The sequence below is a fragment of the Muntiacus reevesi genome, chromosome 14 (genome assembly GCF_963930625.1).
Source record: "Muntiacus reevesi chromosome 14, mMunRee1.1, whole genome shotgun sequence".
Classification (NCBI taxonomy): Eukaryota; Metazoa; Chordata; class Mammalia; order Artiodactyla; family Cervidae; genus Muntiacus; species Muntiacus reevesi.
Genome location: NC_089262.1, coordinates 60,414,552 through 60,440,331, shown reverse-complemented (window position 1 = coordinate 60,440,331; position 25,780 = coordinate 60,414,552). Strand labels below are relative to the sequence as shown.

Below are 25,780 nucleotides of genomic sequence, written 5' to 3'. Positions count from 1 at the left end.
ATACACCGTGAAAGACTGAGTAAAAGGGCATCATATTTACTCTCAAACAAGTTAATATTTGTATACGTGTCTTAATCATTTACAAGTACACATATACATATACAAATACATACTCAGAATAATGAAGTAAAATATGGTAAAATTTGGAAATTTTTTGATTAAGAGTATATAAGAATTCTTTGTACTAAATTATGCAGGCTTGAAATAATGTCCAAATAAATTCTTTTCAAAGTAATTAATATGATAATTTTCAAAGTAGTTTATATCACATGAGTTTCCTCATCAGGTAGGTTGATAACCTTGAAAATTCATGGGAAACAGTATGTAAATAAGCTAGCAGTCTTTTTAGGTTTCCATGCCAGATTGAGGGAGATGAAGAAAATTAAGTAAGATTCTTTCCAGATATTGCTAGAAATTATTTTCAGTATGCAGAATTTGGACTCCTTATGTTGTCCTTACTATTCAAATCTACATAGGAACAGTAAAACAAATGATGTAATTATACTACAAACTACACTACACTGATATAAGAAACTTTGTGACTTGTAGCCAGATTTTGATTTTTGTTTCACTGCACAAATTTCAGCAATCTTCTACTTCATTTCAGTGTATCAATCAGGCTGTTTGAATTCTCTTTAGATGTATGCTTCACATTATTAAAGCAAAACTTCTCTCACTCAAAGTGCTTCCAAACAGAAGTTATATCCTAACCTCATTTTTGGTTTGGAAAGTTTTCCATTTTTAGTGTATCTTACAACATACAAAGACACAGTTTGCCCCCACAAATGTTGAGTCGAGTACAATTTTAGCTACTGGAGGTAAATGGAAGTACTGCAATATCCACTGAGGAACAGAATGAAAAAGCAATGACAAATGTATTTAAACACTGAGAAAGTGTGGCAACAGAATAAAACCGTGAAAATCGGAATGTTGCCAGAGCCCAGGAAGTTCAGTCACCTTGCAGCTTAAAAGACTGTCCCCAGACCTCCCACTTTGTCCTAAACTCTGTGCCTAGATTTCTAGAACTAGGGCTGACATTCAGCTGCTTTACACCAAAAGAAATACACTCGTTATTGAGAGCTGACGTCCATTCTGATTTTTTGGTTGTTCTGTCATTTTGAATATCATTCTAATCTATGCCATTTATACTATGCACTTAATGTAACAATTTCTCATAACCAAAGGAAAGAGACATTCAACCAATGGGCAGAAATTAGCATCCACTAGACAGAAAATCAAAAAGTTTACATCAGAGAAAATATCTATAAGTAATAGATACAATAGGGTACAATATATGAATACTAATGATATAGTATACAATATATGTGTACTAAGAATATGGTATATAACATATGTATACTAACAACAACCACCCAAAAAGGACAAAATAGATCACTGTTCAATGAGCATATACATAAAGCCTCTTACGTGGAGATCAGGTTTTAAAACCAGGAAATAAGGCAGAAATTATGTGCTATCAAAATTACTCTTGAGAATCCCTTAAATTTCCCATAAATTAGGGCATGCAGAATTTTTCAGATCTATAACTATACTTTACTTTTTAAAATATTACAATGTGAGGATCACCAAGCTACAGGAAAGGACAAAGAATAAATCCCTAAGTAGATACACATCCAAGCCCTCTGTCTCTATGAGTTTTAACTCACAAATCTCTATTAGGGAATGCGTGGAGAATTCTAAAGGGTTCCAGCCTCCCTGCAACATGACACCATTCTGTTTTAATACTAAAGCTCTGTATCCTAATCACACACTAATAGGTGTGTTGTGAGGATCAAGCAAGTGATTTATGTGACAGTCTCACACAGGGCTGGCATCACGCTCTCACTCATTAGTGTCTGCTGGATTTGAATACAAATATTACATAATCAGGTCAGAGAAGAAGCTGGCCTCCCAAATGTCATTTCCTGTTTTGGCCCCATGGATAAGTTAGTGTCCTAAGACCCCTCCCGTGGTGCCTCTCGGTGGAGGGTAAGGTGTGCTGGGTTCTCAAGGAAGGGCCTACGTTAAGTGATCGTATGACGAGACTCCACGGCAACATCACCCTGGGCTGCTCTTAGGCTGGAATTTTCTGAGATTACAATACGCGAAGGAATTCTGACACGCGCACATTTTTAAAAAGATGACAGATCCCCCTAGCGACAGCACTCATACCTCACCTGATCGATCACCATGCAGTTAGCATAGACTTCATCACCACCATTCAGCACGTCAGAGAGCTGACCAGCTGCAAGAAATGTTGGGGGGTGCTTGGATTTTTTGAGGGCATCAAAGGAACGATCTAGAGGAAAAATGAAAACAGGGCAAATAAATAGAAGGAATTTATTTTACAGTCGAGCTTTAACGTCTTAACCAAACCATAAGAAAAAAATCAAGATGGCATTTTGCTGTCTTCACATAACAAGATCAACAATGCAAGCATTTTCTCTTTACATCCAAACCCTCTGTTACCTAAAACTTTTGTAAAGAATGAGTCATTTCAGATAAAGAAATATGTGCCCATTTCAAACACTATTTTTCCAACCAAGAGAGATTTTCGTAAGAATCAATTGGGTTTTTGGTCTTCAATTCTTAACACTAAACTAAAACTCATTTCACTTTATAGCATGGAAGCATTAGTGATCATACTGGAAGCTTCAGATTCCACTGAAATAGCCAGGCTCCAGACCCTTTCCGAAAGGACCCTGGATAGGACACAGTCTAGCCGTTCATTCCCTGCTGAATATGTATAATCTCATACAGAGAGAGTTTTATTTCTATGTTTACTAAAGAAATGTTTTTGCTTGCTTCCCATGTTCTCAGGTTTGTTCCAGGCAGTCAAAAAAGTTGAGTCCCAGAGAGCTGAGATGTTACTGTATTTGTGAGGAAGATAAAAAGAGTGAAAGTCACTCAGTTGTGTACGACTCTTTGCGACCCCATGGACTATACGGTCCATGGAATTCTCCAGGCCAGAATACTGGAGTGGGTAGCCTTTCCATTCTCCAGGGAAGGAGACCCAGGGATCGAACTGGGGTCTTCTGCATTTCAGGCGGATTCTTTACCAGCCGAGCTATGAGGGAAGCCCTATATGAGGAAGATAAAGTTGAAGATAATAAAACATTGTCATGTCAGAATACCTCATTTCTTGTGACTCTGGCTAACTTACTTGATCTCCAAATACATTTACAAAGTGTCCTCGTCCATAAAAAAGCAGATAATTACTATGCTTTCTTCATAGTGTGCTTATAAGGATTAAATGAGTTCAGACATGAAAAGCACTTAACACATGCCTGGTACTTAGCAATTGCTCAATAAATATTGTCACTGTTATATCTGATGATTTGTTATTATTAATGGTGATTTTACCATGTTCAGTGTGAGGTACAAGGTTAATAATACTAATCATAGTGTATTATACTAACAGTAGATTCTTAATACCTGTAAATGACTTTAATAAGGTAGATTGAAAGTTATAGCCATAGCAAATGTCATCCTCACTGACATTCCAGTAAGGTTTCTTGAATAGGTACAAAAGGGTTAGTGTTGCCTCTGCTGCATCAGAAGTGGCCCTAATCCTACCACCTGTCTTATTTATGTCATGACTTTAAATCCAGGTAAGCCCATGGGAGTGAGTTGAGAAATGAAAAAGCATGAATAACTGTTGTACTAATGTACCATAAGTAAAAAAAAAAAAAAAAAAAAACAACTCTATTCTTCATGGATAATCCTGGACGACAATATAAAATTCACATATAAATATGTATGAGCCAAATGACCCTGGACTCAAATTCTACATCTAAGTATACCTCTTCCCTACAGAACAGTAAAGTGAGATTTAAATAAGCTTCTTGAGGAAATACACACTATAAAAGCAAAACTTCATGTCTACAGTGTCTTGTTTTATCAATTTATTTAAATAGCTGCAATATAACATACAAACCCATAAATACTTCTTAAATATAATTTTTATGATCAATTACTATACATTTTCATGCTAATTACAAAAAAAAAAAATAAAGGCATGTTCTAAAGGGTATAAATCGAGAATCTGACAAATCTCAGTGCGTTCTGAAGAAAATACTTGCTCATTTATCATTTTCCAAAATGTCTGAAAACCAATCATAAATAACATGACCCTCTGAGCTGTAATTAATCCAGCTTAACTGCTCTACAGTGCCTTAAATTCACAGACTATAAAATAGTTGGCTGGGGAGGCTGGTCATGCCCAATTTTAAATATTTTGATCATGGCTAAATTAAGACTTCATTGATAACTAGACTATCTAAGAACTAACATTACACTCAACTAAACAGTTGCAAACAATTGATGGATTTTCTATCTTAAAAACATAGAACCAAATGAAATATTACCCCAAATTGTCTGGTGCCAGTGAATGCATTGCCATTTAGCATCTTGGATATATTGCCAGATATCCAAGAGAGCAAGTCCTATGTTCAAAACTGACCCTCACATCTCAAGGCTGAGCAGGACCAAGAACTACTTCCGTTTTCATATACACAGGTACAAAGTCACTTGGATTCACCATTTCTTCCACAAACAAATCTACCTGGCCCAACACAGCAGATTAGAACGTATACAGAAGTGATACACAGCAGTAAAATAAAGATAGCAGAGCTACCTGGACCAAGTTGGTGTATTATTTGTTATTTACATGATTAGTTTGGTATTTTAGAAAATGATAATAATTCAGTATTTTAGAAAATGAGGCAATTTGTTTACAAAGACAGATCTAAAATCTCTTATATGTGATTCTGAAATCTAGAAATCTCTGAAAATCAAAACATTTTTCCTTAAGTTTGGTTCAAAAATGTATTTCATGACCCAAGCTGAACCACATGGGGCCATGTATTTATCTCTATTTATCCCACTGTACATTCATATATTTTCTTGCAGAAATACTGTAGTACTTGATTACGGCACTGCCTCAGTGTCTCCTACGCAAGTCATATCGCATATAATAGCTCTCGGCCAATAAGACCTGAACATTCTGAATTCCAAAACAAACACAGAAGAGAATGTAGATCTCTATACAATTAACCATAGCAGAGGTTATTGTTGTTTAGTCACCAAGTCCTGTCTGTCTCTTTTGCAACCCCGTGGACTGTAGCCCGCCAGGCTCCTTTGTCCATGGGATTTCCCAGGCGAATGCTAGAGTGGGTTGCCATTTCCTTTTCCAGGGTATCTTCCCAACCCAGGAATCAAACCCACAACTCCTGCACTGGCAGGCAGATTCTTTACCACTGAGCCACCAGGGAAGCCCTTAGCAGGTATCAGACCAATATTTCCCATAATTTTGCCACTCCTCTATGAAATTCACAGTTTTGCCATGTCTACATAACACCTATATTATTATATACTCTAGTGCTTGTTTTTAGATTAACTCATCATTTTCCTTTGAATAAAACTAATTTTCATAGAAAAACCTTATCCTCACTGTAAACAGAAAGCCAGTTATTTCTTGTCAAAAGTAGAAGCGAATTACACATACTGAAACAAGGGAACACAGAACAATGAAACTACGTTCTGACCAAACACAGTTGCCTATCAAAGCTGGGGATCTTCAGAGCCTGCTCTCTGTCATAAAGGGAGATCCTGAAAGATTTGGGAGATGTTAAAGGGGCAATGGTGTCAACTGACCTCCTCCTTGAATCAGACAGCTAAAAGAAAACGGAAAAGGAAATACCTGCCTTACTATGTGGGTTGGGACACCATATCAAAGATCAACAGTGGCCAGAGGATTTACCCTTCACTTGGGACAACTGGCCTAGACCGCGTCCTCATCCTGTCACTCAGGTGATGAGAGCGAGCCTTGTTGAGGGAGGGCATGACTATACAAAACCTTAAAATAGTGGCAAGAAGGGAAAATCTGTCTCCTCTCTCCATCTGTCATCCACAACCTGCCATGCAGATTTTCTGGGTCACACACTGCAACTATTTATAAAACTGGCCCCCAAATCCTTTGCAGTATAACTCCCTGAAGCATCCATAGCCTCCACTTGCCAAGATATAGCTAAAGATAACAGGACCTAGAAGTGAATACAGACTAATAACCCCAAAGAGGACACAGACTTACTAGACTTCCACTCTTTTATTAGCTTCAACACCAGTCACTACAAATAAGGAGCTGCAGACCAGCAGAATAAGATTTATTGTGGAAAGAAAAGAGTCTTATACAGTATCTTCAAATAAACATCCATGACATACATTCATATTAAAGTGATTAATGCTCTATTGCTAGTTTCAGTTCAAAGAAAAACCTACAATGGTTTCATTAAAAAAACTTATCAAGATTTTCAAGATATATGATTTCATTACTTCCATATGTAGCCACTTCAATAGTGAATTAAGGGAAAAATTATTGCTCCCTCTGCCAAAAAAAAAAAAAAAAAAGTCCTTCAGGTCTTTCTTCAATGAACATACAGAAATAATTTACAAGAAAAAAATCAGCTCTTTGTCCTAAATGAATGCTGTTCTGTAAACAGTTTTTCTTAGCAAAAAACTAATTATAGAGTTTTGCTGATAGTATCAATTTTTAATATTTGGTAAACTCATATTTCAGAGATGGTTTAAAAGTAACAAAAACTCAATTCCCATCCAATAGTTGTCAATTTTAAATGAGTAAAGAGCAGTGCACTGCAGTCATTAAGAACAAGGGCCTTGGAATGCTTGGATTCAAAGTCCTACTCCACCATCTATTAACTGTGTGATGCTGGGCAAGTTACTTAACTTCTTCCTACCTCCATTATCTGATCTATAAAATAGGGATGATAATACATCTCTCTCATCAAATTGCTGTATGTGTTAAATGGTTTAATATTTAAGTGATTAGAACACAATCTGAAACAAAGGATTTTAACCTGACACAAAGTAATGCTTGCTATTATTAGAAAAGTAAACAAGGGTTATATAGTTTTGATTCTCTCCTGTAGTTTTGCTTCTTAAAAAAACAATTTCAACTTTGGTTATAACTTGACACATATAAAACCAATCCAAGGCAACTGGAATGCACAAAACATTCTGCTTACTACATGCAGAGCTCCTAAAATGTTTTAACTCTTATTTCCAGATTCAGCTCACGTTAAAAAACTTTGCCAAGTTCATCCTGAACACAGTAACCAAAAAACAAACCCAACCTGCCCATAAAATTTACCTCCAACCATTTAAGGATGAGATCTTACGAAATGGGAGAGATTATAAGAGCAGGACAAACAAAGCATCAAGTCAGACAATCAGAGACAGCATTTCTCAAGAACAAAGGGAAGATTTCAGAAACTACGATGTTCTAACATGATGAAGTGGACTCGGGCCAGGTTCTCCCTGCAGAATGCCTGGAGGATAAACAGTAACTCCAAGGGGATCTCCAGCTCTCTCTGCCCCGCACCCCGCTGCCCTGAATTCTCACTGCTCTGTAATGTGATCTGTGGGATGGCTCCCTGAAGCAGAAGTTTTCATCAGCACTTCCTCGCTATACCAGGCGCTCTGTTGAGGTGACACATGAGAGAGACTGGAAATATATTCACCTGGAGCAAGAAGGAGAACTGGTGCGGCAGGAAAGGCGGATGCATTCCTGCTCTCTGACACTGAACCTGTCCCCGCTCTGGCAGGAAACAGTTAAGGGCATTGACCGGTCTACAGCCTCTGCAACCTGACTTCTAACGAAATCCAGCTCTCCCTCAAGAGGCGAAGGGCCTAGCAGGAAGTAAGGGAAAGCGTGGCCTATTTGCCTGGTTATGTAAGAGACCCACACCCAGACATAAACAAACCCGGCCACGGCAGCTTCTACAAACCGGCTGCTGACCTGGCCTGACCCACTCTGGACACCGCGTTCTCACTGCTACGGGCGGAGCAGGGCCTCTCCGTTCACATCTCCTGCGTGTGTCTTTCTCTCTCACTCATTCATTCATTCAGTTTTGTTTTAAACCTAGAAGCTTATGAACACAGCAAAAGAGTTTACTGAGAATGACTAACCCTCACAAAAAGAGCAGGTAAAGCTTTTAAGGTCAATTTAAAGGTCAATTCCCAGCGCTGAACGTAACTCGTGCCCTTCCCGTTACAAAATCTGGAGGTCAGCTCTCCTGTGGGACCTACAGCAGCCTCTGGTACAGAGGACTGCCCCTCTGCCCTCTCTCTCTCTTCCTGCCTTTCCGCCTCAGTCTCCCCCAACGTCTAGATCTGGCTAGCTGCAGGGCTGCAGGACCAATCCTCGAACCTCTGTTCTCTCTGTCTGCACTCCTTCTCCAGGTCATCTGACAGCACAGCATCACGTGCCATGATAAGACGACCACTCCCAAATTCCCACCTCCAGCCCAGCTCTCTTTCTTGTACACAACTGTCTCCTCGGTATCGCTACAGAGTTGTACAACAGCCATGTCAAACACAGCAGGTGTGAAACACAACTCACCATTTTCCCTCCTACTCCGGCTCCTCCCAGCAGATAACAACTCTTGCACTGCTCTCTCTCACAACCTACAGACCCAGAGCCTGACCTTTCCTCATCACTCCACTACTACCCAGGGCACCACCACCATCTTCTCGGCTCGACTGATACAAGGTATCATTGCCTCACTGGTCACCTTCCATTTGCTTCTCTGTCCTCCACGGCCTAGTCTTCACAGCAGAGGCGGTGCACTTCTTTCACAGGGGAAATCAAATCATGCTCTGCCTCCGCAACATTTTCCAGTGGCTTGCCACCTCATTCTGAGTTAGAGCCAAACTTTACCACAACCTACAGTCTCACCACACTGGCCTGGGGCCCCATTCCCATGCTGAGGGTGGGGAGGCTCCCACACACTCAAGCGATTCTTGGACACAAGCTGAGTGTCCTACAGCTCAACTCAACTCTGACACTGCCTACCCGAAGACAGCATCGGATTCCAAAGGCTGAGGGCTCAATCCTACAAACAGCCACCCCCACAAATTTCAGATGCCAATTCCAAGTTCAGGTTGTACCCTATACTTCTGATCAACTGGCTGTAAATCCAAGGTTCCCACAATTTCTTTCCAGGGCTTGACCAATTTGCTAAAGTGACTCATGGCCCTCCCTCAAACACACATTTTACTTACCAGATCGCCAGTTTATCATAAAAGGATATAACCCATGAATAGCCAGAGGGAAGGGATATACAGGGTGAGATATAGGGAAGGAGCACGGAGCTTCTGTGCCCGCTCCCATCAGGCCAGTCACCCAGTACTGCCACGTGTTCACCTACTGGAAGTGCCCCAAACACAGTCCTGCTGGGGTTTGGTGGAGGCTTCACTAAACAGACATGATTGATGAAATTTCTGGCCATTGTTGACTGAACTCAATCTTCAGCCCCCATCCTTAGATCCAAAGTCATCTCATCAACACAACAAAAGCACCTGTATCATTCTCAGCACTTGGAACTTCCAAGGATTTTAGCTGCTCTGTGACCCCCACCCACCCAAAAAGTAGCTAAAGACCAAATATTATTTCTTATTGTAAAAAAAAAAAATCACAATTACATAATCTCCCCTCTTCCACCCTGAACCAACCTCTCTAAAGTCTGCCACTCGGTCTACTGTCCACGCCAGCCAGCTCTCCTGTGCCTCGGGCCATTCCCACCTGCTGTTCTCTCAGGAGTACTTTCCTCCTGGATACACAGAAGACTTGCTCCTTCCCTTACCTTCTTCCACTCTCTACTCAAATGTTATCACAGAAGCTGACCGTTATATGTATCAAATAGCAACCCCCTACACTCTGTCTTATTTCCTCCTGCACCATCTCACATCACCCAGCATATCATGTATTTATCATGTATTATCTGTTTCCTTCTACTAGAATGTAAGCTCTAGGAAAAGGGCGACTTTGAACATTTTGTTCACTCCCCCAGTGCCTAGAACTACATCAGATACATAGCAGATACTTGGTAAAATATTCCCCAAAGGAGTGAATACTTTCTCATTAAGAAAAGGATAGAAACCCTGTACCCTTATGGTCTGGTAAGGTTTTCTCTGATTCTGAGGGGTTTTCCTGTTGCCGAGCTATTCTTGTATGACTCCAGGTGGTGATGGGAGCGTCACTTCCTTGTTCCTCTCATTCATCCACCCATTTACTCGCTCATTCTCTTTTTCAGCACTTACTGAGTGTCTACTGACTACCGGTCCCCATGCTCCCTGGCTTTCGGCCTCCGTCTCTGACGTCCTCAAAGCACAGTCACTATGGACGACCTCCAGGAGGTCTCCGCACAAGACTCAAGAGTCACGAGGCTGTGCTCCTCCTCTGGGCTCTTCCTGCCCGCTACCTCCGTGTTTTGTTCCGTGTTGTCTACCACACTGCAGTGATGACAGCTGCCCCTCCTGTTAGGATAAGTAACTGCTCTGGTTGGTGTCTGAGCTGAAAACATACACCCCACTGTGCAGACCATCACAGATGCTAAGGGCTTCCTGTGTGACCCTATCGACATGCCCTCTCTAGCGGTGGCCCAGAAGTATTGCTCTTTAATCTCTTATTTAAAATATCAGGTAGGTTATTTTTAAAGGAATAATGGGACTTCCCAGGTGGCGGGCTTCCCAGGTGGCACTAGTCGTTAAAAAAAAAACAAAAACAAAAACCCATCTGCCAATGCAGGTGATGTAAGAGATGTTGAGTTCTATCCCTGGGTCAGGAAGATCCTCTGGAGGAGGACATGGCAATCCACTCCAGTATTCTTGCCTGGAGAATCCCACGGACAGAGGAGCCTGGTGGGCTACAGTCCATGGGGTTGCAAAGAATTGAACTTGACTGAAGTGACTGAGCATGCATACACAGGTAGGTTTGCAAAGTAAAGGTACTTGAAGAAGATGATTGGGGCTGGGGGAGGGGGGAACAATAAAAGGAAGCAAGTAGAAGCCAACATTTAGATACTTGAGGAGTAAGCATCTATTGGACACCTGTGCCATATTGGATACTTACACGGGTTAATGTCACTATTTTAGCTATCACAGATAGAGCTCTGAACCAAGCACCATATGATTTTTATATATTAACTTGTTTGATTCCCAAAGCAATCCATTAAAAGCCATGCTATTTGTTATTTTTGCAGATTAAGAAACTGTGGAGCTATTTAATTAACTTACCAAGGTCACACAACTAGGGAACAGCAACTCTAGAGAGGCAGGTATTCTCCTAGTTAGTTCAAAGTACTTTATTTAATAATTAGAGTTACTCAGTATCCTACTTTATAAAACCAAAGAAAATGGTATTTGAGCAATGTCTGGTATTTTCCCATTAGGAAGTTTCATTAATAGGTTACAGTATGACTTGTACCCCAATGTATTTCTTCACGTCCTCCCCCTGGAGACCTACTGCCAGAATACAATGTGATCTGTGCTGAGAAAACATTCATGCAAAAGTAAATACATGATTTCATTTGGTTTACCCACACAACCACATGCAAGATAACCAGGAGGAAAAACTGAGAAGATACACTAAGATGCTAACTTCTATTTCAAGGTGCCGGATGAAGCACAGGTGGTTTTTCACTTACACTTTCCTGTCTGTAATTTCTAGATTTCTGATAACCATTCTTACAACTAAAATAAGGGGAAAAAACTAAGTCATGGTTTAAAAACTTGCCTCCTATTATGAAAGAACAACTGTGGGATCCCATGCAGAATAGGTTATCAGTAAATCAACCATATTAGATAACAGGCATGTAAATGTGTTCACTGGAAATGTTTTACCCAAGCATCCAAAGTATTGGTTTTGCCTACCCACTAACCCCACTTTCCATAACCACAGGAGGTATTACCACGTTCACTTTGGAGACAAGGAGGTCTACAAAGGACAGCGGTCACCCCGAGACATTATTAAACGATAGAAGCAAGTGCAGACACAGTGCTGACGGAAACATCCTTTCTCACTGCAGTTCACTACCTCCCAGGTTCAAAGGGAACTTTGCCAAATCCTAAAGCATACAGATAGTCTTTTCTACCCATGGTCCTAGTGTGCTGCAGAGGAAAGAACAAACCTGCCCTCACAAATGATCGTGAACATGGTTGAGGTACACTCAACCGTTCTCTTCTTGCCTATTCTTCCTCTAATCCCTCTTAGGATTTTCCTGATATTAGGTTGGCTGAAAAGTTCATTCAAGTTTTTCTGTATGTTTTTATGGAAAAATCCAAATGAACCTGTTGGCTAATCCAACTTTAGTCCTGACCTGGGACACCTCTTGGCCTCACTCTTCTGAGTAGGACTTTAGGTTTCAAAGGGAAATCATCCAAACTCCAAGATGAGTCTCAGCCCAGGAATTTCCTGCGGGTCACAGATAAGCTAACACTACTCAAAAGACTAGTTCACACCAAGGTGAGCCTAGGAGAACCCAGGGAACGTTTGTCCACCAAACTACAGTGGCTCAAACATGGTTCCAAATGTCCAATTCACCCTCAGAGCTCACCTCACACTCCTGGGATCCTGTGAAAAAAGAAACATGAGCCCTGAGATGAGATCAGGCCTCTCAACCAGCCCTACCTGCAGCTGAAACAGCTGAGAACGCAAGTGGACAGATCTAGAGGTGCTGGGGGTGAACCCTGTTTCTCCAGCACTCGGCCTTGGAACCACTGCTGAAAACTCCTTCAAAACAACAAGCTACAACTTGGCACTCCAAAATCAGATTCTAAAAGCACCCCTTTCTGCTGTTTTGAGAGGCCTAGTTATCAAAATTATTGAGGAATAAAACTAACCTTTTCCCTCATAATACACTGGAGGCACCAAGGGAGGTAGGGGAACAAAAAGGAAGAGAGGAAAAGAAAATAGAGGCTCAGAGACGCTATAGCTTTCTCCCCACCGTTTCCAGGTCCTCGTTCCTAATTACAGTACTGCAAAGTAGCCCTCAAGAGAACACATGTTTGTGTTTGAAAAAGGAGGACTCAACGATGAAAATAATTTTCTCTGCCGCTGCTTCCCCCAAGCTATCAAGGGGATGTTCAGTCATGTGTGGTGTGCAGGCTTTGGTGTGATGAGATTTAATCAGCAATTCCTGTCCTTCTTGATGCACTTCTCCAAAGCCTGCAGCCAATTTGTCAAAAGACAGAAAAAACAGGCAAGCTGAGAGGAAAGAAACTAACAGGTTATACAAACTCCAGGACGGAAGTGAAAGACCTCACAGAGAGTGGCAGAACATGGATAAGACCACTTCAGGTTACTGTCGATTAAAACGTATGGACAAACTGATAAGGCAGATGCTCCTGTATGTTATCATCACAAGAAACCCAATGAGTGGTTCAAATCTTGCATAATCTTATGGCAAGATACAGGCACATAAATATGATTGTACCTACTTCAAAAGTCCCCAGGAGCTCCAATTCTCCAGAACCTAGCCCGAGAACCATGTGATTTTGCTCTACTTATTCCCCAAGGTAACTGAGTTCTACTACAGACAAGCACTAGCAAAATAAAGACTTCTCCACTGAAATGTAAATTATTTCTGTTTTTATTTTTTGAGGTATGATTTACATATAACATTAGTTTCAGGTGTTCAACATAATGATTTCTTATTTGTATACATTGCAAAGTGATCACAGTAAGCCTGGCTAACATCCATTGCCACATGCAGTTGCAAAAATTTTCTTACGATGAGAATTTCTAAAATCTACTCTCAGCAACTTTCAAACACCTTTTGCTTATCTGGGGTCTTTAGCAAGTACCTTTTGAATTAGTGAACACATAAATAATGGAAGCCAAGCACTGCCTGGCATGCCTCCAACTTGTTCTAGGTTCCCCAGGTTGGGAAACTCTACTTGCTTCCTGAAGCCTGTTCCACTATCCATACTGAGCAACTTCGGGCAGGTTAGCCTGAATGACCACTGGATAGGAGATTTGTTGCAATTCATAACGAGGGCTTTCCATTGGCATGGGCAACAGAGATCAAAGGCAGAAGACCCACCACTTCTCTGCCTGCAGAGAACAGTGTGAACTGGGCTGGGGGCTGCTCTGAGGGTGGGTGGGCTTTTCTCTGCTCCAGCTGGGGTTCTGAATGCAATCGCCTTGCAGGCTGCCCCACCCCATCACAAGGACAACCACCACCAAGCACCCTCGCGGGTCAAGCAGGAGGGTCAGGGCCAGCTTTTCTGGGCTGTTCCCAGGTGCCTGAGGCTGAGAAAGGCTCCTCAAGATCCCACAGGCATCTGAGAGGAGCAGGAAGTGGCTGCAGTGAGTTCTCTTGGCTGCCACAGGCCCATCATAGGGCAAAGGAAGGGCTCCTGTGCTAGATATTTTCAGGGATACATGTGAGCCAGCAGCCAGGGGCAGAGATTCCCAGGTCTCTGTAGTATAAGAGTCAGGGCAAGGCCAAGTCAGAAAGGAGAGCCGTACGGTCCTGATTCACACCATGGAGAAGATCCAGCTGAAGAACTGTGGTCACGGATGCCAGAACACCCAATAAAACAAGTGTGCCTCAGAGAAGAGCCTAAGACAGGAAATCCATAGCAGAGCCCAGGAGGACCCAGAGGGCAGTCACAGATGGAGCCTCTTCCTCCCCCATATTACCATACTCCCCACACCCTCACCAGGAAATCACAGTCAATTACCAGCTTGGCAAGAAAGGGAGAAGAGAAGGAAGAAATCTCAGAGACTAGATATTTTACTTAAAGAGACCGAGCAGTTATCAAAAATGACTATTTTCATTATTGCATCTGACCAAGTTTTCTGTTCGACTAAAATATACCCTTTCACCTCCCCACTGCCTAGGGTAGGACTTCATAAGATCAGATCTCTTGTGGACAAAATAAAGAAAAAAAGGCAAGAGGGGAAGCATGATAGGGAGGGATAGTTAGGGAGTTTGGTACGGACATTTACAATGGTAAATGGTACACACATTTCCCTGAGCTGTGTGGCTCAGGGAACACTGCTCAGTGTTATGTGGCAGCCTGGATAGGAGGGGAGTCTGGGGGAGAATGTGCGTGCTGTGTCTCAGTCACTCAGTCGTGTATGACTCTTTGCGATCCCATGGGCTGTAGCCCACCAAGGCTCCTCTGTTAATGGGATTCTCCAGGCAAGAATAAAGGAGTGGGTAGCCATTCCCTTCTCCAGGGGATCTCCCCAACCCCGGGATCGAACCCAGGTCTCCCACATTGCAGGCAGATTCTTTACTGTCTGAGTCACCAGGGAAAGCCCTACCTGGGGGAGAACGGATACATGTATATGTATGCCTGAGTCGGTTCTAGCACAAAATTGTTAATCAGCTATACGTCAATATAAAATAAAAAGTTTAAAAAAAAAGGCAAAATTAAAACTGAGTGTAGTGTAGTAAAACCGTGCACAATACGCTTTCATATTTACTGCTGACCTTCTGTGATCCAGCCACTGGAAATGTGAAAATACGTCAGCCAAGCTCCACCTTCAAGGAATTCAGTGTCTTACGGGTTAAGGGACAGTACGTGATAGCTGTAACAGAGCAGTGTGATGCCTGTTACAAACTATACACAAGTCACAACGGCACAAAGGGTAGAACAATGAACCTGAGGGAATTCAGGGGAGGCCTCCAGGATAAAGGACCCTCAAGCAGCATCTTGAAGGACAAGTTAGAAACTTCAAGTTGGAAGTGGGATAAACAGTGATATGAATTTGCTAAACAAAAAATAAAACGGGGACAGGAGAGATGTACTGAAGGCCTGTGAGGGAAGCTCTAGAAATGAAGGAACCTAACATTCACGGTTTGGTCGGGGGTGCGGGGTGAGAATCATGGCAGCAATAGACCCCCAGAGACTAGAATGCGTGTCTGGACTTTAGCGGGACCCACCACGAGACCGCTTATCCTTATGTGTGTGCAGTATTTCCTCCTACTACAGACTGGTTTCTCCCAGCTAACAGCTTTCATTTCCACCCTTCCAGCACTGCTACCCAAGAAGGAAGACACTCCTTCCAGATTCCAGTTTGAAGAACACCAAGGAAACACTCTGACTGGCCAACTTGGGGTCATGTGCCCACCCTGGGCCAACAGTTGTGACCAGGCAGGAGGAGGGCTGTGACTGGCCCACTTGAATGGGATGCCCATCTCACTGCATCCCGGAAGACAAGCAGCAGCAGAAGGTGGCAGCATCATCTGGACCCATGCCCAGAGCAGCGGAGGGGCCACCCGTTAAAGAACGAGAGTGCTGTGCAGCGAAGCGCGGGAGAATACTAGAACCAACTGTCCAGGCCAGTTTAACACTTGGCATCGCTCTATGTTTTGTGCTCCATGAACGAACATCACACAAAGATGGGCTATTGTCCATCACTTTGATACACTCTGTGTATATCTGACTCTGTCCACGTGCTTGGAAGGACAGTCTGTTAAAATTTCACTTCAGACTTCCCTGGTAGTCCACTGGCTAAGAACCCACCTGCCAATCCAGGGGACATGGGTTTGATCCCTAGTCCAGGGGCTTCCACAACCAAGCCCACATGCCTAGAGTCTGTGCTCCACAACAAGAGAAGCAACCGCAATGAGAAGCCCGTGCACCACAATGAAGACCCAGCACAGCCATAAAAAACAAACAAGAAGAAAACAATCCCACCACTTCACCATAGGCTATTGAAATGGCATCCATTTCATGATACCCTCAACTTGAACTAGTCTCTTCACCTTGAACTTCAACAGTAATTTGTCCTGAACTCTCCTATAGGACTTATCACATTTTCCCTTAGTTCTCCCTTAATTAATGCATCTGAATAAACAACCCATTGGTCCTTTCCCAAAACTGGAGTGGTAGGGACAAAGCTCTTGAACATGGGGTAATAAATTAGAATAATGTCTCCCTTCCACTGACGGGGATTAATGCAGACATGGACCTTGCCTAAGAATTTGAACTAACTCAAAATAAAGGAAACAAATCAGTTTCAAATATTTGGCAAAGTATTTGTTTAACTAAAGGGAGCCATGAGGGGTATGTAGCTATGTGGTTTGGCAACGGCCTTGCAATAGGCTTATTCTCTCAGGCTGACAAAGGTAGGCCTCCAGGCAGAGTCTGAAATTGAATCTGCTCTGCGTGAGGTTAAACACTATCTTCTTTGTGAGCCAACGAAATCTTAGCAGGTTATGTCACCTTTAGGAAAATGTTTCTCTTCCTTAATAAGGGTCTCTGTAGTGACTTTTTCCTCCTATGGTATTCAGGCATTCTTTGGGGAATTTCTAGATGAAATACACATATGCCCATGAAAGTGTGTGTATTCAATAAAACTTCTTGAAAGAAAGGAAGGAAGGGAGAGCAGGAAAGAGGAAGAAGGCAAGTAAGCCCATGAGACAAGAGTACCTCACATCTCAAAATTATCATTAAATCTTCTGAAATATCATCATACCTTTCATATTCACTGGGCCAGGGATTAATTTTCACACTGAGTACCTGCTCTCCAAACACTAAATGAGCTCATGAGACAGGCCAAGACAGTGGTCTCCTGATGCTTATCTCCATTCCCAGCACACTCACTCTCTCTAACTTCAGCTTTCTCTGAGACAAACCTAGGAATCTTCCAAGATGCACTGGAAGCTCTCTGCTCCCATCCTTTTCTCAGTTCCTCCTGCCTCTTCTGTTCCTCACCTGACTATCCAATGCCGCAGTCATCTACCAGTTCTTCTCTCAAACGAGGGATATGTGTCAGTACTAGATACACATGTGCGAAGATGTATCAAGACAGTGGAAATAGTGCTCCCCGAGTTTTCCCCAGAGTTTCCACTGCCGCCTCTATTTCTCGTCCACGATACACAAGACAGGGAGAAGTTAGGATGGTGAGACACAGTGGCACCCACTGAATATAAGACAGCTACTCATTGAATTCACCATCTTTTATCTTTACTGAGAGGTGGTAAAATACACTAGAAGAGCAATAACTCTGAAGTCAAGGACTAGGTTCTGTCGTAGGTCTGGCCCTGCATTTATTAGTCTAATCTTGGGCAACTCGTTTCATCTCTCTGAGCCTCAGTAGGCATGTGTACTAAGTCGCTCAGTCGTGTCCGACTCTTTGTATCCCCATGGACTGTAGCCCACCAGGCTCCTCCGTCCATGGGATTCCCCAGGCAAGAACACTGGAGTGGATAGCCATTCCCTTCTCCAGGGGATCTTCCCGACCCAGGGACTGAACCTGGGTCTCCTGCATTGCAGGCAGATTCTTTACCGTCTGAGCCACTGGGGAAGCCCCTGAGCCTCAGAGCCACCAACTAATAAATGAAGATGATGACCATATCTGACGTACAGGTCTTTTACAAGATAACACATGTGCAAACCACCTTATAAACACAATGAATGAATGCCATTCTTTTCTTTCCTTATTTTTACTATGTAATTCTAATCTGCATTTCTTGGTATGGACTTGGAAATAAATTTAAAAGTCTTTAAGCCTCATTTTTCTCAACTGTTAAACAGATACAATATCTCTCAGAGAATTATTTTGAGAATCAGATGCTATAAGTGTCAAGTACCCACCACAGCTTAGTAAACAATAGTTATTATGATTAATAAAGCAGTACACACATACTAGTTATTTTGACTATGCCTACAGAAAGTTCGGTGCTATCTAAGCTCTCCAAGGCCATTGAGTTTTCACACAGGCATTGCCTCCTGCACCAGCGAAAAAAGAAAAAAAAGAGCAGTCTTTCACACTTGGTGTCACTGTGTGTGCGCCTAGGCGTTCAGTCGTGTCCAACTGTTGCGATCCCACAGACTGTGGCCCGCCAGGCTCCTCCGTCCATGGGATTCTCCAGGCAAGGATACTGGAGTGGGTTGCCATTTCCTGCTCCAGGGGCTCTTCCCAACCCAGGGATCCACCCCGGGCCTCCTGCACTGCAGGCAGTCCATGATGGACACGAGCTGGAAAAGGGGAGAGTGAGCCGCAGGGCATAAGCGAACAAAAGGCACAGAAGGAGCCGCTCAGCACTTCCTGGGGCTGATGGTTTACACTAAAGATGCGTGGGAAAGACTGAATAGTTACTGGGAACAGGTAAAATCCAATCCTTACATTTTTTAATTTTTCATGAATAGATATTGTTTCTTGGTTGAATCTCCTACTGAAATCAACAAAATAAAAATCCAGGCATTCCTGAAGTCCTTGAAGCAAACAATCATGGATTCTGACCCACTCCAATTATTAACCACTAGGTTCCCAGGACGGCCTATCCTGGGCTGCCCACGATATGCCAAAGGCAACTTTGAGAACCCCAGGAATAGCTGTTGGGCAGTTTGGGTTCAACTGCTTTCACCCCCTGCTTACATCACATTACCCTCGAGCCATCAGTCCCTTCCAAAGGCCCTACTTCTAAGTTAGATCCTCTTCTCTTTCCTTATGAGGGCATGAAGATAAGTACTAGTTGCAGTTTTTAGTTAATATACAAGTATTGATGGATTTCTGCTAATCCAATTTTCCTCTTATTACCACACCCTCTAAATTTTCACATCTCTCTAAATGAGCCAGTAATATGTGCATGTGTCTATCAAAGAACAGTGATAAGGACAGCAGGGGATATTAAAAGACAGAGAATACTAACAAGGAGGATCAGCACAGAAAAAGAAGAGAGAATAAAAAATATTTCTAACCAAATATGAAATGTTTGCTCATAAGCCAGAAATTCCAAGCTCTCAATACCTTCTTCATGATTTCCCAGGAGACCAGAACCTACATCCTGAGAATGATGTTGGCGATGATTAGAAGGAAGGAAAGAATAAGGAAGAAACTCAAGACATCTTAAAGCCTGGAGAAATAATTAGATCATTTTCTAAGGGACAAGAGATCATAGATAATCACAATCTAGCCACGGGGCTAAAAAAATCAGGTTTCTCGGTGTTTCTTCTACTGCCAGGAGACATGGAATCCATTCCCAATGCTAAGATCCTTGTAAGCAGAGACAGGATCTATCTGGTTCACTACTTCATCCACCCTCTAGGAAGTTTCTGGCACTCTGGACGTGCTTGTTGAGCACTCAAATAATTCCCTATCACTTCACTTCTTTGGATCCCATCATTCTCATCTGTAAAATGAGGTGGTTGGGCCCGGTGATCTCTAAGGCCCTTTTGCTTCTGGGATTCCACTCAGCTGACATTAGAAACAGTGTGACCAAACCCTCCTTTGCAACCAGCTCATCACCGTTTAATGAAGAAGGAAGCCTGGGATACTGACAATCCCCAGCTCTCTGCTACCCACCTTAGTTTCACTTGTCCTTTGTTTACTAGCAGCAAATAGTTAATCATTTTCATATCTCAGGTACCTGCTTTCACTTGAATCAAGTTTAATTTATACATAACTATGTTATGACTTTCTACTGGAGTTCAAACTGGCTGTGCTCCAACTTTGGATTTCAAAGGAGAATGTGATTAATGCATTCCCTACAACTCCACTGGACTCAGGGTTCGCCATCCGCCTCCTAATCATTAATCTCACATCTCTCCAGGTTGTTAAGACTACCTAGGCCCCCCACAACATTGGCATCCTGCCTGCCAGCCAGGCAATACATTTAAATACAAAACTACATAAAACAGATTATTCCCCAAATTTGAGTGAGAATTAGCACAAAGATTAAGGAGTCTTACAGAACTGCTACCTGCCCTCAAGAAGTTCTCCATGCACCAGAACTGGTAATATTCATTCTAAAGAATTAAGGACTTGGTGTAGCTCCTGTCCCAGAGTCATTTAAAAGTTTTTTTAAAAATTATTTGGAAATAATTTCAAACTTACAGAAAAGTTGAATGAATACAAATAACACAAAGAACACTAATACGTGCCCTTTCCCCAGACTGACCTATCCTTAACACTTTACCCCATTTTCCACTGGTGTCTGAGCTGGCTTCACATCCACATGCTTTTGTTCTTCATAGATCCTTCCCCCCACCTCCGAACTCTTTAATAGTAAGTCACATTTGAACCATGGCTCTTTACCCCAAAAGAAGCAGCAATTAAATTTTAAAACAGGAGAACAGAATGATGTACAAATGGTTTAAGTCCCCAGTGACAGAATTTCAAGGATGGCAATGAACAGTGTGGGAGGTTTGTTCAGGGTGAGACTTTCTAAGACTCTTATAGAGTCAGCTCACCTTATTCCTGGGGTTGGGAGCCTTGATTTCAGCCCAAGAGCAAATACACACACACACACACACACCCTCTTTTTATTTTAGAAGGAAAAATCCTTGAAGTAAATCAGGTACGTGGACAACTGCCAGCCTCCATTTTTCTCCAGGAGAAGCAGAGGGCAATGTGGCGGGTCATTCTGTTCTCAGATGATTCTGCTCTCCCCACCCCACCCCCGCCACCCAGGATAACACCACAACAACAGCCCACTTTCAGAAACACCTCTTCTGCTTGCAAGCTCACAAAAGTGTTTCTTTCTCTTTGAATTAAAAACATAACCACACAAAGTTCCTCCACAAGACAAGAAAGGGTTGCTCACTACCTTTGCAGCTTTGATCGGCCTCAGAAGGCAACAATTCCCACCTGCCGGGGGTGGTGTACCAGATACTCAGGCCACCTCTGCTCTTCCCTAAGACCATCTTATCTCCTGGTTTCTAAGACCTGCACCATGAGAGTGGGTCGCAGGTGAGGGGGAATAAGCAGTGTGAAGCCACGCCATCATTAATCATACTGCAAATAATAGCTCTTCTTCCTTAGGCAGTAAAGCTTTTTTCATACTGGTAATCATTGTTAATAAACTTTTTAATATATGACTGCATCCCCTGGAGAAATACAGACTTTGTAGCTGAAATTAATTTCTTAAAATCCCTTCCTTAGAGCATCTACAAAAGCAAGAAAGTAGTATAGCAAAGAAAGAACTTTCTCAGGTATTAATAAAAAAAACTTTTTTTAATTAGCACACACTTGAAAACTAAAACACAAACACAGCAGAAACCAGGTACTGAATGCACACATAGTTCTCTGCAAATCCCACAAAGACCAGACACTTTTAAATCAACAAAACTCCTTACTGTCAAGGTAACGCCAAGGTAACTCTGAGCAAATGATTCCAAAACATTTATCTTGTACTAAGCTCCCTGTTTCTTTGTTTTTCTTTTTTTTAAGGGACTAGCACATGCACAGTACAGCACAAAGGTAAATTTAAAGTGAAAGCAACACAAGAAGGGTAAGCAGGTTTACCTCAGAGGTCTACTGGAAAACACTTATATTGCGAGAGTTTTACAAAGACACGTACAAACAGGCACTTCATTAGAAAGAGTTCTGCAAAGCAATGAGGAAAAGAAAGGTAAGAAGAGGAAGACGCCTGCCCTGGCTCCAGGAGAAGTAAACGATCCCACGAGCTACCTTGTTTGGACGCCCTCCGTCGAATCTTCATTTTGGGGAAGGAAGGCCACGAGTAGTTAAAAGGTGAGTCCGAGTCAGAATCCATCTTTTTGTCTTGATGAAATCAAACAGACTCGACAGCAGAGACTCGGGAAGAACTGGGGCGTCCCCAGCCAGGAGGCGAGTCTCCCGTGTGATGTAAAAGGAAGGGATGGGGCTGGGTGAAAGCTGCAAACACCGGGGCGGGAGAGGCAATAAATGTTTTGCTTCCTTCAGGCGTTCAGGCATGTAGACCAAGAAGGAGGCTGTAAATATTCAAGCCAAACTGAGAAAGTACAAGGAGGTGAAGGCGGCCCCTCAGAGTGGCACGGGTACACCACAGTCCAGTTATTCAAAAGGTCACTGGGAGCAAATGAATCATTAACTCTTCTCCTTGCTGGAAATGGAAGCGAAGAAGAACGGTGACTGCGACTCAAAGAGAGCCGCCTGGAACTCAAGAAAAGCTTCCCAAGGCAGGCGCCCATTTCGGTCGGGAGCTAGGGGATGGTTTCTCAGAAAGGCCACCCTGTGCAGCGTGAGATAAAGGTTGAGGTTTATGTGTGTGGACAGCCAGAAAGCTCCGGTACATAGGCAAATAAAGGCCGTCATACACAGGGCAGGGATTTTTCCAGAGCGGTCTATTCTTTCATACGATTGGCAGGTTTGGCAGCTTTTCAGATCTAAGAGCCAAAACAGCTCTGATAATTCATTTAACAATCCAGTCTCCCCATCCTTTTAATCCTCAAGGGGTTGGAAGCTTTAACTTTCACCCAAAATTGTAGTTATCTCATTAAATTCATGCAGAGTCATCTACTTTATGCTTTAGCGCAACTGGGGCATTTTTTTCCCCCTCAAACTGTCACCAGGTTTGGTCGTCGGTCATAAGGTGTTGGGTGCCTTTGGGACTCTGATACACACTCTCATTCCATCTCAATAGAGCTAGTGACTAATTTACACAGCCTCCCTGAACAACTCTTTGGTAATTAGCATTCAGTAGGAGTCTGTTACTGCCTCCCCATAAACCGTGACACTGCTCAAACTTACTTCTCTAAATCCCGACCAGCAGACACACAGATACACTGGCCTCAAACAAGATCAAGTACAGTAGCCAAGATCAGTGGCAGAAAAAAAAAGTGCACCCCAAGTCTCATCCAGGAGTCTCTTTTAAGCATTTCTTTTCACAGAAGCATTGTACTCTGTTTTGAGGTCATCTAACGGCCAAATAAACTCTAAAGACAAGTGGAAACAAGATGAGGATCTTTTCAGCTTTGCAGATCTGGAAATGACACTATGTGTCTTAATGAACATCCATCTCTTTACTTCAATTAGTTCCTAAACTGTTGGCACTCTCATGCCATGCAGTGTGAGAAAATAAGACGCATAACCTGCTCTCTAATAGTTAATCCTGTCTGATTCGGTAGGATTTGGGTGAGGGGTACAGCTAGATGTGAAAAAAGGGGAGAAATCCCTTACTTTCTAATTTAAATCAGAATTACATAAGTCACCTCTGTGTTTTCATATTGTTTGCTTCGTAAACATAGCATACAAGTAGATAAAAATACAACTAGAAGGTAGTTGCTAGCATTACAATTAAGTAAAAACACAATATATTCTATATTTTGTGACTTTTTATTTGAAAAGTATATATTTTTCTTACTCAGCTGGGTGCACTTATAAGGAAAAAGTACTCTCAACTCTAATACTAGATAAAGTTTTAGTACACATGCATCTTTCTATAAGAAGATAGACAAAATTTTGTGAATGGGTTTCCATTTATTCTGTTTTAGAACTGAGAACATTGTAGGCAGCTGCAAAATGAATAAATGATGTACACAGTTAAGTTCTAACCTGTAGATGAAGAATCTTTATATGACGGGTGACTAAAAGTGTGCATCTTGACCAAAAAAGCTATGTAAACTCCAGCAAAATGCTTAAACATATATTTGCATTTTATTCATCATGGCAAGAACAATAAATTTGCAAAGAACAATTTTATTGAGTAGAGAAGACCCTTTGTTCTCTAAGGCTCCAGACAATACTTGGGGTGTGCACAGGACTCTTGGCTGCCTGAGAGATGTCCAGAGACCCAGGAAAGCAAACCTCCTCCAGTGGAGATAATCACCATTTGAAAATGAAAGTCCTGGGTCAGGAGATATTGTTATCTTTCTCATTATCACGGTTTTAGAACCACTTAACCAGACAGAAAGTGAAGAGGAACTAAAAAGCCTCTTGATGAAAGTGAAAGAGGAGAGTGAAAAAGTTGACTTAAAGCTCAACATTCAGAAAACTAAGATCATGGCATCTGGTCCCATCACTTCATGGGAAATAGATGGGGAAACAGTGGAAACAGTGTCAGACTTTATTTTGGGGGGCTCCAAAATCACTGCAGATGGTGACTGCAGCCATGAAATTAAAAGACGCTTACTCCTTGGAAGAAAAGTTATGACCAACCTAGATAGCATATTAAAAAGCAGAGACATTACTTTGCCAACAAATGTCTGTCTAGTCAAATCTATGGTTTTTCCAGTAGTCGTGTATGGATGTGAGAGTTGGACTATAAAGAAAGCTGAGTGCCAAAAAATTGATGCTTTTGATGTGGTATTGAGAAGACTCTTGAGAGTCCCTTGGACTGCAAGGAGATCCAACCAGTCCATCCTAAAGGAGATCAGTCCTGGGTGTTCATTGGAAGGACTGATGCTGAAGCTGAAACTACAATACTTTGGCCACCTCATGTGAAGAGTTGACTCATTGGAAAAGACCCTGATGCTGGGAGGGATTGGGGGCAGAGGGAGAAGGGGACGACAGAGGATGAGACGGCTGGATGGCATCACCAACTTGATGGGCATGAGTTTGAGTAAACTCCGGGAGTTGGTGATGGACAGGGAGGCCTGGTGTGCTGCGGTTCATGGGGTTGCAAAGAGTCGGACACAACTGAGTGATTGAACTGAACTGAACTAACCAGGATAAATCCCAGGTCAACAAACTACTGGAACAGTCTGCTCCTCTATTGACCATCAGAGACAGGTCGGAAGACCTTCAGGACAATGCAAAGACATACAGGAACTTTGCAAAATGCAGATCTGTGAGCTGAGATGTCAGGTAGATCCATCTCAATCTAATTTTCCCCAAAGTACAGTCCTGGTTGACCAATTCCATATCAACTAATTGTTGATATCAAAATTATTCCAGCAATAAAACTACTAGTACTACCCAACTGGTACAAGTGAGAAGCCCAACAAGAGACTTTCCAACCTCATTTGCCTTATTATTTATCAAGCTTGTTTAAAGAATAAATTAAGTGTGCTGACTGGCAGTGCATAGTTAACATAAAAAGTGGAGTATTGTGTTGACACAGTCCTTTTTTTAGGCCAGCTCATTTTCCTACCAAAGAATTTCTCCTAAATATGGGTCATTTATCCTCCTTACTATCTATGGTAATTGAGTTCCACCCCCCCACCACTGGGTCAATGTGATTGCATTTAAATTAATTCAAGATGTTATTTACATCTCATTCATATTCAACAGCTTAAT

At 42.2% G+C, this 25,780-nt stretch overlaps 1 protein-coding gene across 8 annotated transcripts in view; it reads right to left on the bottom strand.

Moving 5' to 3' along the window:
- ARHGEF28 (Rho guanine nucleotide exchange factor 28) overlaps positions 1–25,780 on the bottom strand; it is a 320,275-nt gene that overhangs the window by 102,024 nt on the left and 192,471 nt on the right. For 7 of the 8 annotated variants that reach the window (XM_065905708.1, XM_065905711.1, XM_065905707.1 and 4 more), the window contains one exon: positions 2,178–2,299. In XM_065905708.1, the coding sequence (XP_065761780.1) occupies positions 2,178–2,299 (122 nt within the window). Of the gene's footprint in view, positions 1–2,177; positions 2,300–22,231; positions 22,392–25,780 lie in introns of those variants that run through there. The other variant, XM_065905713.1, reaches the window with a different exon arrangement.